At 33.4% G+C, this 16,506-nt stretch overlaps 1 protein-coding gene across 1 annotated transcript; it reads right to left on the bottom strand.

Moving 5' to 3' along the window:
- Positions 1-12,290: 12,290 nt before the first annotated feature.
- Positions 12,291-14,713, bottom strand: LOC131927462 (kelch-like protein 24). Its single transcript, XM_059283152.1, has 2 exons — positions 14,612-14,713; positions 12,291-13,836 (listed from the first exon to the last, which is right to left on the bottom strand). Exon 2 carries the CDS (start codon positions 13,806-13,808, stop codon positions 12,723-12,725), a length of 1,086 nt encoding a protein of 361 aa, XP_059139135.1. The 5' UTR covers positions 13,809-13,836; positions 14,612-14,713; the 3' UTR covers positions 12,291-12,722.
- Positions 14,714-16,506: the final 1,793 nt, after the last annotated feature.

The raw sequence follows: 16,506 nt of genomic DNA, 5'->3' as shown, positions 1-16,506 counted from the left end.
GTATAGATTTTGGCTGCCTTCGTGTTACAAGCAGATCTACAAAACTGAAACACTTCGTATTGTTACATTTTTTTACAGTATAGCACTTCAAACTAAATATGTATACAGTTGAATAAGAAGGAAAAAACTTAACTTACTTGGGTCTCCACTAAACAATTTAACTTATACTGGGTCTCCACTAAACAATTTAACTAACTTGGGTAACTACTAAACAATTTAACTTATACTGGGTCTCCCCTAAACAATTTAACTTATACTGGGTCCAGTGGCGGAACTAGAAAAAAATGGCCCCCCCGCAAAATTTTTTTTTAGGCCCCTATATATATATATATATCTATATGTATATATATGTATATATATATATATATATATATATATATATATATATCGGGTGCAGTGGCGTAGCGAGGTCGGGTGTCACCCGGTGCGGCACTTAATGGTGTCACCCCCCCCCCCAGAAAGAAATTAATTTTATATAATTTATATAGAAAATATATACTTTTAACAGTGCCCGCCCCCCCCCCTCCGAAAATTTCAAGCGCCCCCCCCCCCCCCCCGAAGAGAAACGTCTGGAAGAAACACTGTCAAAGACCCACCCATATTATAACCGAATATAACCCCTCCCCGTTACGGGCTAAACATGAAATTAAACATTAATACATTCAGAGGTGATATAGATCTTTTGGTTGTTTTTAGCCTTAAAAGCTAGATCATTGTATCCTAAATTTGATTAACTTTAATGTATTTAGTGTTAATAACTAATGTTCAATTAATACGTGTACTAATTATAAAACAATTAATAATATAAAGACGAGCCTTACCTTCCTTGTTGTGTGAATTAGACTCGTCAACAAAATACTTCATCAGGTAAATGAACAACTACTGACTAGTGTCTTTAACAAAATGTGCAGAAGTGGTCAGTTTACAGTTCAGTAGTTCATAGACGGTTCGTTAATCTATGCATTACATCTTATTGTAAGAGTAAGGGTGTGGTGAGGGGTAGAGGTGAGGGGTAGGGGTGAGAGGGGGGTGAGGGGGGAGGGGTGAGAGTTGGGAAGGTTCAAGGGAAGGGGACTAGAAAGTGCCGATAAACATCTACATCAATAGTGCCGACTTTTTCCGGTCGTCTAGAAGACCAGAATAGTCGCCGCAACATTTCCCCAGCCCGATTTCAAAGCGTGCCGGCAAAAACTTCAGATGCTTCGCTAAAGGGAGATAACTTAAACTTTCACAAGTTTATTGATACAGTTGTTAAAGTAAAAATGAACGCAATTATAAATGTATGACATCGAAATAAATAATTATATTTTTTGTAGAGTCCAGGCCAGTAGTTTAAACACACAATCATATATATATATATATATATATATATATATATATATATATATATATATATATATATATATATATATATTTAATAATGTTAACAATATAACAATCCTTTTTTGTTCTCCTAATCGACGCCACTAAAAGTAAAAAGGTAGGCTACGTCTTTGAAGTTGTCTATATGTCTGGCGGTCTCTCGAGCTATAGTCTGTGCATTTTTCTCAAAGACGTTTGCCGACTATCGTGTTTTTTTGTAACTGTAGAAGAAAGATAACTCAACCTCCACCTAATTTAAAAAAAAAATTAATTTTAAATTTTTTTTTTTTTTACATTTTTTTATAAAAATAATTTAGCCAGGATTTTTGGGCCCCCAATCGGTCTGCCCCCCTCCCCCGCATTGCGGTGTCTGGCGGCACTGTAGTTCCGCCCCTGCGTCTTTGAAGTTGTCTATATGTCTGGCGGTCTCTCGAGCTATAGTCTGTACATTTTTTTCAAAGACGTTTGCCGACTATCGTGTTTTTTTTTTTGTAACTGTAGAAGAAAGATAACTCGACCTCCACCTTTTTTTTTTTTTTTTTTTTTTTTTAAATTTTTTATTTTAAATTTTTTTTTTTTAAATAATTTAGCCGGGATTTTTGGGGCCCCATTCGGTCTGGGCCCCCCCGCATTGCGGGGTCTGGCGGCACTGTAGTTCCGCCCCTGACTGGGTCTACACTAAACAATTTAACTTATACTGGGTCTCCCTGGAACAATTTAACTTACTTGGGTCTCCACTAAACAATTTAAATTATACTGGGTTTCTACTAAATAATTTAACTTATACTGTGTCTCCATTAAACAATTTAACTGATACTGGGTCTCTACAAAACAATTTAATCTCGCATCTGCAATGCCGCTATACATAACTAGCTGCATCCCGTGCTCCGAAACGGTAAATCTTTTTTAAATGTACCAATAGAACAAAACTAAACACAAAACAAACGAACGCAAAAAAAAAAAAAAAAAAAAAAAAAACGAAAAAACAAACACAACACTCAAAACATAAACACAATTTAAATGCAATCATAAAGGCAAATTGCTCACAGTCTAGCCCGTAGCGCCAAATCGCGCCCTTTCCGGTGATTTGCACCCCCCTCAAATTTTCGATTTGCACCCCTTCCCCCCCCCCGCCCTAAAACTTTCGATTTCCACCACCCCCCCCCCCTAGCAAATTTTTTACAACCCACTTTGGCGCCCCCCAAGGTCGGCACCCGGGGACATATGCCCCCCCCCCCCTCGCTACGCCTCTCCTATAAAACCCGAAAGATAGAATAATAATTAGAAAACAGTATAAATAATAGGCAGTATCTATAATATATACAATATTTCACTTTATCGATTCACGCATTTTTTTCCAGTGCTTTAAATTTTAAAAATTTACAATAGAGTTTCATAACTAAAACCATTGCGCACCTAATGAACGTGATGACGCGTCTATCATAGAGCTGAATAGTTGATTAAAAATTATAAGTAATAAACAGTAGGGCCTACATTCAGTGAATAAAATAAATAAAAGATTGCCTTTTATCAATCCATGCTAATTATAATTTTCTAACAATAATTTCCTCTTACACATCCGAATAATTTGCATTCACATTTTGCTAATTATATTATTGCAACACTAATTCCTTCTATGACGAACGAATATTTGCATTTACATTTGTTATTAGCGTGAGTTTAATGTATTTTAAAATTACCTCCGTTGTCAAAATTAGAAAAGAGTTAAATTAATTTGATTTTTCTACCGTACTGTTATTATCTTATTAAAATGTATCCACTTTTTCTGGGAACCTAAACGAAAATGATATTTGACATTAATCTTTTTAATACGTTTTAGCAGTTTGCGTGTATTTAATATTTTCTTGACGTTATGCGAAAGAGTAAAAACCGTGGCAATTATAAAATAGCTCTATGCCGCTATATAAACAAACCCTACTCTAATACTTATAATAAGACACTGCGGTGCACTGAAAAGCACAGCATGGTGCGAATGTTTACTTTTATGGTTCCAAAAGCTATAGCGATGACAGAAGGAAGGAAGGAAGGAAGGAAGGAAGGACTGACACACGCTCAGCCCGCTTATATTATAGACTAGCTGCATCCCGTGCTCCGCCACGGTAAATCTTTTTTAATTGTACCAACAGAACAAAACTAAACACAATACAAACGAACGCAAAAAAAAAAAAAAAGAAAAAAAAAAAAAAAACAACGAAAAAACAAACACAACACTCATAACATAAACACAATTTAAATGCAATCATAAAGGCATATTGCTCACAGTCTAGCCCGTAGCGCCAAATCGCGCCCTTTCCGGTGATTTGCACCCCCCTCAAACTTTCGATTTGCACCCCTTCCCCCCCCCCCCCGCCCTAAAACCTTCGATTTCCACCACCCCCCCCCTAGCAAATTTTTTACAACCCACTTTGGCGCCCCCCAAGGTCGGCACCCGGGGACATATGCCCCCCCCCCCCCCCCCCCTCGCTACGCCTCTTCTATAAAACCCGAAAGATAGAATAATAATTAGAAAACAGTATAAATAATAGGCCGTATCTATAATATATACAATATTTCACTTTATCGATTCACGCATTTTTTTCCAGTACTTTAAATTTTAAAAATTTACAATAGAGTTTCATAACTAAAACCATTGCGCACCTAATGAACGTGATGACGCGTCTATCATAGAGCTGAATAGTTGATTAAAAATTATAAGTAATAAACAGTAGGGCCTACATTCAGTGAATAAAATAAATAAAAGATTGCCTTTTATCAATCCATGCTAATTATAATTTTCTAACAATAATTTCCTCTTACACATCCGAATAATTTGCATTCACATTTTGCTAATTATATTATTGCAACACTAATTCCTTCTATGACGAACAAATATTTGCATTTACATTTGTTATTAGCGTGAGTTTAATGTATTTTAAAATTACCTCCGTTGTCAAAATTAGAAAAGAGTTAAATTAATTTGATTTTTCTACCGTACTGTTATTATCTTATTAAAATGTATCCACTTTTTCTGGGAACCTAAACGAAAATGATATTTGACATTAATCTTTTTAATACGTTTTAGCAGTTTGCGTGTATTTAATATTTTCTTGACGTTATGCGAAAGAGTAAAAACCGTGGCAATTATAAAATAGCTCTATGCCGCTATATAAACAAACCCTACTCTAATACTTATAATAAGACACTGCGGTGCACTGAAAAGCACAGCATGGTGCGAATGTTTACTTTTATGGTTCCAAAATCTATAGCGATGACGGAAGGAAGGAAGGAAGGACTGACACACTACCAGCAGCGTTATATTATAGATTCTACACCTGGAGAAACGCAATAGTGTACCGATCTTACAAGACAATGCCCATCTTTAGGCTTGGCCTAGCAGTAGTGAGCGAGACTGCTAACTCGAAAGTCTCGATTTCAAATCCGGTTCAGTAGCACGTCATTGAGTCCACCCATCTCTGATGGGTACCTAACTCACGTTAGGGAAACAAAGACATAGTGCTGACCACCATATCACCTTGTATGTCGAGGTCATTGAAACAGATAAACTCTTCTTCTGCTGTCCCATGTGTCTTGGACACAAACGGAAAGATGATGTTTACTGGTAGCAGATAAATCATTGTAAGGTCAAAGTTTGCAACTCAGTCTTGTTAAGCCTATCCTTATTCAACAACGCCTAACTAATCTCTGATCACATAAAGTTACCTTACCTGACCTTAACGCACCTAAATTCACCAAAACATAACTCACCTAAACTTGTTTATCCTTAACGATCTGAACCTAACCTACCGCACCCTCTGTCTAAGACTAAGCCACACTGACCCAGCTTAATAAATCCCACAAATCTATTTTTAATTTATCTTTAAGGTTCTAAACTGCAAAACTAAAATACCATTGTCATGGTATAAGGATACCGTTTGCTTCAATAATGCACTTAAATGTAGACAATTAATTATTTTCTTTTAATATATAAAAATACTCTACTATTTGAATAAATATAAAGAAATGCGTGCTCTCTTCCAAAATAGTAGGAAAGCTATCCGATAGATAATATCGTGACCCATGCTTTTCTTTATAGTCATTTAGTTAGTAGAATGTTATTATATATTGAAAGAAAATCATTGCGTTTCTACTTTTTAGTGCATTATTACGTAAACGCTTTTTATTAAAACGTTTATTATGCAATTTTGAAATTACACATTGCAATTAGTTATAAAGAAACAAACACAATGATTTGCGGCTAAACTTGATGTTAATCTAGTACAGCAGAATAGGACACAATTAGTTGTTGTTTTTTAAAGAAAATAAACGAAACAAATTGTATAAAAGAGCTAAAATAAATAAAATCAAAAGTTTTTTTTTTCATTTACCTAAAGGTATTGGTAAAATGTGTGTGTTTTAAAATGGTCTCGAGATAAATTTTACACTGACCAACGGCCTACCTCTAATTAAACAAAATACAAACAAATTATGCATACGTTCAGTGCTACAATCAAAATCGATAATGTAGTTAAATCAAAACGTTGGCGTAATTGAGACAGGTAGTTTTGAATGTAATTGTGTTGAATGACAGCTCTGGTGATTACCAGATCGATTATTTTAAGATGAGGGTGTGTTTGTTGTTTAGACGTGATTCATAATTTCTCAAATGAATAGATAAACCGACACTAGAAGGCCTACACATAAAATGACTAAAAATATAACACATTCAAAGACTTCTGGAGAATTTTCTGATTGATCATGACTATTGGCGAGGCTCCGCAAAACAAAATCTCTGAGTAGATTAAATTCAGAATATGTTATAGATATTCTTCCTGTGGTTTCATCGGATTCAACCTCGGAGCCTGATTCTGATGAATGTGAAATTGATATGGCGTTTTGAATAATCGTTTCTGATTTTGTGGTACCAAATTTTGTGGTACCAATTTTTGTGGTACCAAATTTTGTGGGACCAAATTTTGTGGGACCAAATTTTGTGGGACCAAATTTTGTTGGACCAAATTTTGTGGGACCAAATCTTCTTGGACCAAATCTTGTGGCAGCGATCTTGTTAACAATAGTCCTGGCATGTACATTTTCCATGACAAATTTATCCTTCATAAGTTTGGCTAGACACTCGTTGCTTGTTCTCTGGAGAGAAATTAATGCAAGTAATTGACCAAGGTATGATCTTCGAAACGGTAAATCCCCCCGTTCATCAGTTGTAGAGTTCACATTTCTACATTTTAATTTTAGTGAACTTGTTACTGTCTCAGGCGTGTGAACCATGCTGGAACATTTCTTCGGCTCATCTGTGAGATAGTCGTCATCTGAACATGTCCATTTTAAAACAGACTGCACGAAAAAATCGGTTCTATAATACTGGTACCTACAGTGATTTAAAATGTATTTAAAATCGTCAAAAGAGAGTTGATCGAAGGCGTTTGATTCTAAAATCTCCTGAAAATGTTTCACCATAAACAGTCTAACTCTAGTTATAACATCTAAAGAGTCCAGCAGCTGAGCAGTTATAAGAATGTCACTGTAGTTTTGTAAATTTACACTCTCTTTTACAAAGTGTTCACATAATAAAACTAAAAATGTTATCTGCAGTTGGTTTGAAGCATGCCATATGGCAAGGATATTATCGTCATTTAGAACATTTCTACCCTCATAGATGAAATCCAGTATGAGTCCAAATATTTCTGGTGAGATGCCCTCTATTGTACAGCTTGATTCAGATTTTTCTCTCATATCTGTCCTCATTAGAGCCTCAAAGAAACCAGAGCAGGAACTGAGGAAAATCCGGTGACAGTTGAACTGAAAGTCGCCGATGTTGACCGTAAAGTCAGTAAAATTGTCCTTATTGCCTCGCAAACACGTGAAAACTTCTCTAACTACGTGAAAATCAAGGCCATTATATACAGCACTTTGTTTCGAATTAAACATGGCGGCTGTAGATGTTAGAATTCTGAAAACAAAAAAATAAGAATTTTAAATGTGAAGATTACTAAGTCAGGAAACAATTAGAAATTATCGCGCCTAGATTTTAAAGTAATATATATATATATATAGAACTAAACCCAACCCTCATCATAGACATATGTCTAAGCCCACCTAACCCTAGTTCTAGCCCTTACCCTAATCTTTAGGGTAAGGTTCTTCTGGGGGGGGGGGTAATTGACAGGGGGTAATAAATCCGGGGTAATGTCCTTCTTCAGTCAAACTGTAGTTTCCTATCAATCTTTGAACGACTTTTTGTAATCGGAAGTTGTACTTACTCAAACTCTGGTTTCTCAAAGGCTAATAACTTAATAACTGTTTTAGTTAAGTGAACGAAGTTTCAAATTTAATTAGATCATTGTATGCGTAAATATCTAACGAATTGTGAAATCATTATAGTAAGAGAAAGTGATATTTTACTCAATTGAATTGGGAACAAGATAACTTGAAAGTTGTTTTAGCTATTTCTACTTTACTACAAACACAGTTTGAGTTCATTTAGTACGCAATTTTTTTTTCTATGACGTTCACTTAAATATAAAAAAAAAATGTTGCGGTTTGCGAAAAATTTCTATATTTCTATATCCTGGTTGCACTGAAAGTAACTTTCCTTCTACTGTTATAGAAAAATGCAAGACATTTTCGGAGAGATCACAACCGTTTTTTCTTGGATATGCATTTATAAATTCAATACTATTTCGTGTTAGGTCCATTTTTATTAATTTTAGAATACCATTGATATAAAAATTGTAAGTCCATGCTTAACGACACACATTTTTACTCAATTTCTATTAACAAAATGATTTATTTATTTCTGTGAAAAATTATACTATTTTACACCTGTACCTTGTTTATACAAAGTTCAAAAACAAGTTAAATTAAGTATACAGGTGATATTAGTTTTTAGTTTGCCGCCATTGATAACAAAATAGTCACGTTCAACTGTGATTGCACTAAAACAAAGAACGCTGAATAGGAAATCCCCGATGATAGAGAATTATTAGATTAAGACCTTCTTATTAAAACACAGCTCAAAGTGTGTAGAACGTAGAATACGTGCTCACATTGTCGTGTATACAAACGGGTCTACAATGACTCAATGACAACATTTTTTGCTAACTTGGTACAATTTATTTACTGTATGGTAAGCAAAATGCGACGGCGTGGATCAGCGGTTGTGACCTGAATCACAAATCAACCTTCAAACCTGATTTATTGATAACATTTGCATTTTAAAACACTAAGATAGAACCACACTTACACAGATGGATAAATCCTACACATCTTTCTTAAGGACAATCGTGTAACAGTAGGTGGCATTTGTTTGGGAACCACTGCTATATAGGGTTTAGTCAAACACTACTGCTCTATAGATTGGAGTCAAACACTACTGCTCTATAGATTGGAGTCAAACACTACTGCTCAATATAGTGGAGTCAAACACTACTGCTCAATAGAGTGGAGTCAAACACTACTGCTCTATATGGTGAAGTCAAACACTACTGCTCTATAGAGTGGAGTCAAACTCTACTGCTCTATAGGATTTATTCAAACACTACTGCTCTATAGAGTGAAGTCAAACACTACTGCTCTATAGAGTGGAGTCAAACACTACTGCTCTATAGATTGGAGTCAAACACTACTGCCCTATAGGATTTATTCAAACACTACTGCTTATAGAGTGAAGTAAAACTATACTGCTCTATAAGGTTTACTTAAACACTACTGCTCTATAGAGTGGTCAAACTACTGCTCTGTAGGTTTTACTCAAACTATACTGCTTTTTAAGGGTTTACTCAAACTGTACTTCTCAATATGGTTTACTCAAACTATACTGCTCTATTTAGGGGAGTCAAACACTACTGCTCTGTAGGGTTTACTCAAACTATACTGCTCTATAGGGTTTACTCAAACTATACATTATCCTTTCATAAGCTGAGCTTCAGATAAACACTATCATCTCTCCCGTGAGTCTTGGGCACGAACTGGAAAAGATGATGATAGTACTTAAAACTAAATGTAGGAGAATAAGAATAAAAAAAAAACAAGTTCCTTCGGTCCCCACAAAAGAATTAAACTTCACAGTTGCAATGCAGGAACCCGTGAAACTAGAACAATAGACACGTAATAGTTCACTGATAGTACAAGACACTGCCCATCTCTATACTTGTGGTAGTGAACGACGAATCGTCGTAAGGTCGAAACACTATAGCTTTATGTGGTTGAGTATAACAAAACACTCTTAAGTTCTGAGGTTGTTTTTTTTTTTTTAAATGAACATTTTAAAACAGAAACCCAAATATCCAATCCTCAAACATAGCAAAATGTTTATCCAAGAAGAGGGTAATAATTTTAAATTTAGCTTTCCTAAATAACTTGAGGCGTAGACACATTTTTCCGTTGAAATATTATTTAGATGTCTCGAGCTTTTTGGATCAATATTGTAGACTAAGATTTAGTAGACTAAGATGTGTTGTGTGCTGTATATACCTACTGCTGTTACTTTATTGGTAAATGTATGTGACCCTTACGTATCCGTCGCTAGGAATTCGTCAGCCTGACAGAATAATTTGTGGCGTTGCAAATTGTAATTTCATGAGGCCTAAAAAAAATCTTCAGTTGCTTATTACGAACACGTTTTGAAGTTTTAAGAATTAAATTAGGAAAATGCCTTGTTTTACTTTCTCGAATATACGAAGAATAGAGAAAGTCCTGTAATCGTGCAAAAGAAAATCATGATTTTTACAAATCTCGACGTTTTACACCTCAGTGATACGGAAAAACATAATTTTGCAATCTTGTCCGTATGCCTCTGTGTGTGTATGTGTGTCTCTCTCTCTCTCTGTGTGTGTGTGTGTGTGTGTGTGTCTGTAAACACGATAACTTGAGTACCGTTACAGCTAGGTTGAGGAAATATCATATATAAGTATTTTATCAAAGTCGTATATCAGTTTCAACTTTATAGCGATTTCCGATAACCGGATATATATATATATATATATATATATATATATATATATATATATATATATATATATATATATATATATATATATATATATATATATATATATATATGTATATATATATAGCCTATTTATAAAATATATCATGTCCAGTTGGTGGTGCTTATTCTACTTCCGGTTTTGAACCACATACTTATAAAGTGCAGCCTGTTATTTCTTAAATCTATATTTCCATTGGTCAATGCAACTGTGTAATCCTAATTTACTTTTATATATGTATGTGCGAGAAAATTTAGGAGAGATCACTCGCGCTTTGTTTTACATCTACAGATGTATGTGCGTTTGTTGTAGATGTTTTGACACAACGGGCATGTAAAGTCTATGTAATAAAATTATTTTTTTTAAACATATTTATAAAAATATGGCAAGCGATAAGATTATAGTTACATTTGTAAAAATTAAAGCCGTATTAATAAGACAGTTAATATTTATTCGTGTGTATCAAAGGGTTCTTAAGGGAAAATATTTGGAACAGAAATGATCACACAGTAAATTGATAGAGGAAACAGCCCTTGGTATCTTAATATGAAAAATATATAAAAATTGTGTTTTTCATCCCTAGACGCAAGCAAAACATATTCAAATGTTGCTGAAAAATAATGGCTACAAAAGTCCAACTGTTTTGGTTGCTGCCAAAACAAAAATTAAAATAAATTTAAAAAAATAAACAAAAATTTTTACAATCCACAAAATTAAACCAGAAAAGTACTTTCTTTCAGAAGTTTTCAACAAAACAAAATCTCTTAATTTCCAAAAAAAGAAAATACTCTAAGTACGATTGGGAAATAACATTCAAAAAACATAACCAATCATCAAGGAGCAATACCTCAGTTACAGGGAATAAAACAGTCATTTAAGATAAGGCTTTGTTTAGCTGGAAATCAATGGGATCTTGTTTATTATGCGCTAATGTATCGTTTAGACAATCACACTCTATAATTTTAAAACTACAAGTCGAAATAATAATAATTAACAGTCCAATTCATGCATTTGCATTATTAAATTTACCAGACAACCTTGTTTTTCTAAAAGCCGGTGTTAGTTAATAAAATAATTTTCTTTGGATTTAATGCATGTATAAATTGAACGCATTTATTTCATATACATTTGTTAGATTTTTTGCGGCATTGACCTACATGGATTGAAATATATTTGGTGAAAATAAATTTACATTCATTTTTCGGCTGGATAAAATTAAAAATTTTATTTCTTGTATAACTTTATAGCATTCTAAATGAAAAAGGCAAAGAACAATAAAAACGTGTAATATGTTTATGCAATGTTGCTTACTGAATCCAGAATGTTTTATTAAGTCATCACAAAGCACACTCTTCAACAAATTTTTAATTTTTTTTACTACGGACTAAAAACAATATGTATATGGCTAATATAGAAATCGAAAAAGAAATATATTTATAAATATATATATATATATATATATATATATATATATATATATATATATATATATATATATATATATATTATATCACATTATTGTTTCTCTCCAAAGCTAAGATACATGAAACGTTATCTGATGGTCTCTACAAACATATTTGAGATATAAAGTCTCATAATAATACACATTTTTACAGTGTGAATGTTTGATGTCATGATTTTCATTTACTCAAGCATAGATTAGATGAGGTATATAACACATGAATTTGCTCATTTCTACGTCAATCAAGTTTTGCTTTATATCTATCAATTATCTAATTTCAGAATTTCACATAAGGTTTTATATTTTTGAAAATTATAAACAAACAAAAATTAAAGTATTCATTGACACAGTATTTATATTGTTAGAAAGTCGATAATTTACGGGTGTAAATAATATGTTTTAACACTTCAGCTTTCAGACAATCTTGTATAAAGCATTTAATGAAATAAAATAAATAACCACAACGCATAGAGCTGAAATGTGTTGAAATTAAACATATAATTTCTGCATGCACATTTACTTCGTGTGTCCAGGTAAAGAACGAAGGACAGCATGACAATCATTATTAATTGTGTTAATTGTTTATGTGGCGGTAGCTCTAAGCGGAGCCATTTATCAACACTCACAAGTGACGGAATCAGACTTTACCAAGCCTGTATATACATAATCAAGCATTGAAAATCTATATATTAAACCATCAAGATTTTTTTCAATCAATTAAAGCATTTTATCCAATCGAATGATTTTTAAGTAGAATGAAGTCTAATTCAAAACTTTGGTGAGGCAAAGAAATTTTGTTGGCCCTTGTTGATGTTTGCTACAGTATCGAGACATTCAATATTTAAAAAAAAATAATACAATGTACTAGTACTTAGTACTAGGGTTACTTTTTTTTGTTAACAACCTGAGAATAACAAAAGGGTAAACAAGAAGGCTGCGAATAAAAGAATTAAAATATATTGAAACTTAAGAGGAATGTCAAAGTATAGCGAGACACGATTCACCGGGTTTTCTTTGTTCGCAGAAACTTTCCTCGCCGGTGGGGGAGGTGTCTTGATGGCAGTGGCTGTTCTGTAATTTTTAAACAGAGCAGGTTTTGTGAATTCTAGCCTGGAAGCGGCCTGTTTGTTCACCAGTGTGATGGCGTCTTTATTGTCTATTACAAATGTGTTGTTCAAAAGGTTGGACAGGCACGCGGTGCTGATGTCTTTGAGTGAAATAGCTGAAAACAGCTGACCAAGGTACAACCTACGAAGTGACATTTTCTCATCTTCTTCTGTTCCAACGTCCACCTTCTTACAAAGTGCATTATGAAGTCCAATGTCCACACGCAATAAACCGATACATTTTTCTGGCTCAGGTGTGAGGTACGAGTCATCCGAATACGCCCATTTTAAAACTGAATTTACGACAAAATCTCCGACAATACGAAAGTGTTTTAAAAGGTCTTTGAACTCTTCGAAAGGAATTTCCATGAAGTCGTCGGATCCTACAACATTTGGATAATTGTTCACGATTAACTTTTTTACTTTGGTTAATACACCAAACGAATTTAAAAGCTTTGCTGCTTCATAAATGCTCCAGTAGTTTTGCAACGTTATGTTTTCATTTACGAATTTCTGACAAGACGAAACTAAAAATTCAATCTGCAGTTGATTTGATGCATGCCACATTTCAACCATGTTTTCTTCATCTAAAACATCAGTTCCTTTGTAAATAACATCTAGTATAAGACCAAATATTTCTGGAGAGATGCCTTCTATGGTACAGCTTGATTCATATTTTTCTCTCATATCTGTCCTCAAGAGAGCCTCAAAGAAACCAGAGCAGGAACTTAAGACAAACCTGTGACAACTGAACTGGAAGTCGCCAACGTTGACTGTAAAGTCAGTAAATATGTCCATGTTTTTTTCAAAACATTTGAAGATTTCTTTTCCCATTTGCGCGTCGTAATTGTGAGCGGTGGATATACTTTTATACATGGCGGTTGTAGATGATGTTTTATTTTTTCTGCAAAAATTTTAATTTTTAAATTTAAAGTTTTAAATTTTCATTTTGGTCTCCTCTTACGTTATTGGCACAAACGTAAAAATTTTACAACAACATTAAACATAATTTCTGTAAGAATATATATATATATATATATATATATATATATATATATATATGCTATCGGAAATATGGATCATAAATTGGAGAACCTGTAAATTCGAAATCAAAACCTGGACTTAAATGGACTTTATATGTCTGTTAACAAAGCAGAATTAAAATAATAGAACTAGATTTTGTAACTAAAACAAAATGAATGACAAAAAAATCAGCTTTATTTACGTCCCACCGCAATAATTAAAAAAAACTGGCCTTAACTAGGTAATGTATGAATTTTGTATAAGAAATACATATTTACAAATAAAAACGTTGGGCCAATATAACTTTGAAAGGGGTTCCTTGGTAAGAAAAAGTTAATCAAAGTTTACCTTACATATGTCATTCGTTGAGTAAAATATGTGTATTTCTGTAAGTTAATTAAAGCTAACACATTCTTAAGATTTTAGATTTGCACATTTATCAAAATTAATATTTAAAATGGCAAATTATTATTTTTCATTTATTCTGTTTAAATTTAAATTATTTATAAATTGGAGATCTAGATCTAGATCTAGATTTATGGCTAATCAGAAAAATTTATATTCTTTACGTCTAGGTCTAAATCATTAAGCCGTCTTGAGATTGGTCATCGTATTGTAAAAGTCATGTTTTATTATGTAAGCTGAAAAATACTCACAGTTTACTTTGTTTTATTAGCAACAATTACTTAAACAATGCTGAATAGTTACAAAAATTGTATAGGACAGTAAAGGTTTATCTAACTTATTTCTTAGTAGCCAGACATAAAACAAACATTTTCATTTCCGATTGCACCAAATTTTAATGTGCGGCGCCGGGAATACCCGAATATTTTGCATACTATTACTTTAATAATTAATTAAAAAAAACATCGTGTCAAGCATTGTTATTTTATTCTACTTTATTGTATGCGAAGTATAGATAATGTATTTGAAACGTATAAAAACATCGAAATCAAATTGTCTAAAAAATCTAGGGGCTGCACATCTGAGTCTTAGAAATGTAGTGTGTCGTTTTTACATCTTTCTGTAATTATACATTTGAAAAAAAAAAACTTGACGGCCTATTTGTTAAGGTTAATGAAATGCCGTATATATATATACTAGCTGCATCCCGTGCTCCGCCACGGTAAATCTTTTTTAAATGTACCAACTTGGGAACAGAACAGAACAAAACTAAACACAACACAAACGAACGCAAAAAAAAAAAAAAACAAAAAAAAACGAAAAAACAAACATAACACTCATAACATAAACACAATTTAAATGTAATCATTAAGGCATATTGCTCACAGTCTAGCCCGTAGCGCCAAATTGCGCCCTTGCCGGTGATTTGCACCCCCTCAAACTTTCGATTTGCACCCCTTCCCCACCCCCCCCCCGCCCTAAAACTTTCGATTTCCACCACACCCCCCCCCCCCCTCGCAAATTTTTTCCACCCTACTTTGGCGCCCCCTAAGTTCGGCACCCGGGGACATATGCCCCCCCCCCCTCCATACGCCTCTCCTATAAAACCCGAAAGATAGAATAATAATTAGAAAACAGTATAAATAATAGTCAGTATCTATAATATATACAATATTTCACTTTATCCATTCACGCAATTTATTTCCAGCACTTTAAATTTTAAAAATTTACAATAGAGTTTCATAACTAAAACCATTGCGCACCTGATGAACGTGATGACGCGTCTATAATAGTGCTGAATAGTTGATTCAAAATTATAAGTAATAAACAGTAGGGCCTACATTTAGTGAATAAAATAAATAAAAGATTGCCTTTTATCAATCCATGCTAATTATAATTTTCTAACAATAATTTACTCTTACACATCCGGATAATTTGCATTCACATTTTGCTAATAATATTATTGCAACACTAATTCCTTCTATGACGACCGTATATTTGCATTCACATTTTTTATTAGCGTGAGTTTAATGTATTTTTAAATTACCTCTTTTGTCAAAATTAGAAAAAAAGAGTTATATTAATTTGATTTTTCTACCGTACTGTTATTATGTTATTGAAATGTATCCATTTTTTTCTGGAAATATAAACGAAAATGATATTTGACATTGATACTTTTAATAGGTTTTAGCCGTGTGTGTATATTTAATATTTTCTTTAAGTTATGCAAAATTGTACAAACAGTGGAAATTATAAAATAGCTCTATGCCGCTATATAAACAAACCCTACTCTAATACTTATAATAAGACACTGCGGTGCACTGAAAAGCACAGCATGGTGCGTAGTTTACTTTTATAGTCCCAAAATCTATAGCGATGACGGAAGGACTGACACACTACCTAGCCGCTTATATATATACTAGCTGCATCCCGTGCTCCGCCACGGTAAATCTTTTTTAAATGTACCAACAGAACAAAACTAAACACAACACAAACGAACGCAAAAAAAAAAAAAAAAAAAAAAAAAAAACGAAAAAACAAACACAACACTCATAACATAAACACAATTTGATTGCAATCATAAAGGTATATTGCTCACAGTCTAGCCCGTAGCGCCAAATCGCGCCCTTTCCGGTGATTTGCACCC

This window comes from Physella acuta, unplaced genomic scaffold (assembly GCF_028476545.2).
Source record: "Physella acuta isolate Inbredline_101_S28 unplaced genomic scaffold, ASM2847654v3 ptg000087l, whole genome shotgun sequence".
NCBI lineage: Eukaryota > Metazoa > Mollusca > Gastropoda > Physidae > Physella > Physella acuta.
This window is presented reverse-complemented; position numbering and strand designations above follow the sequence as displayed.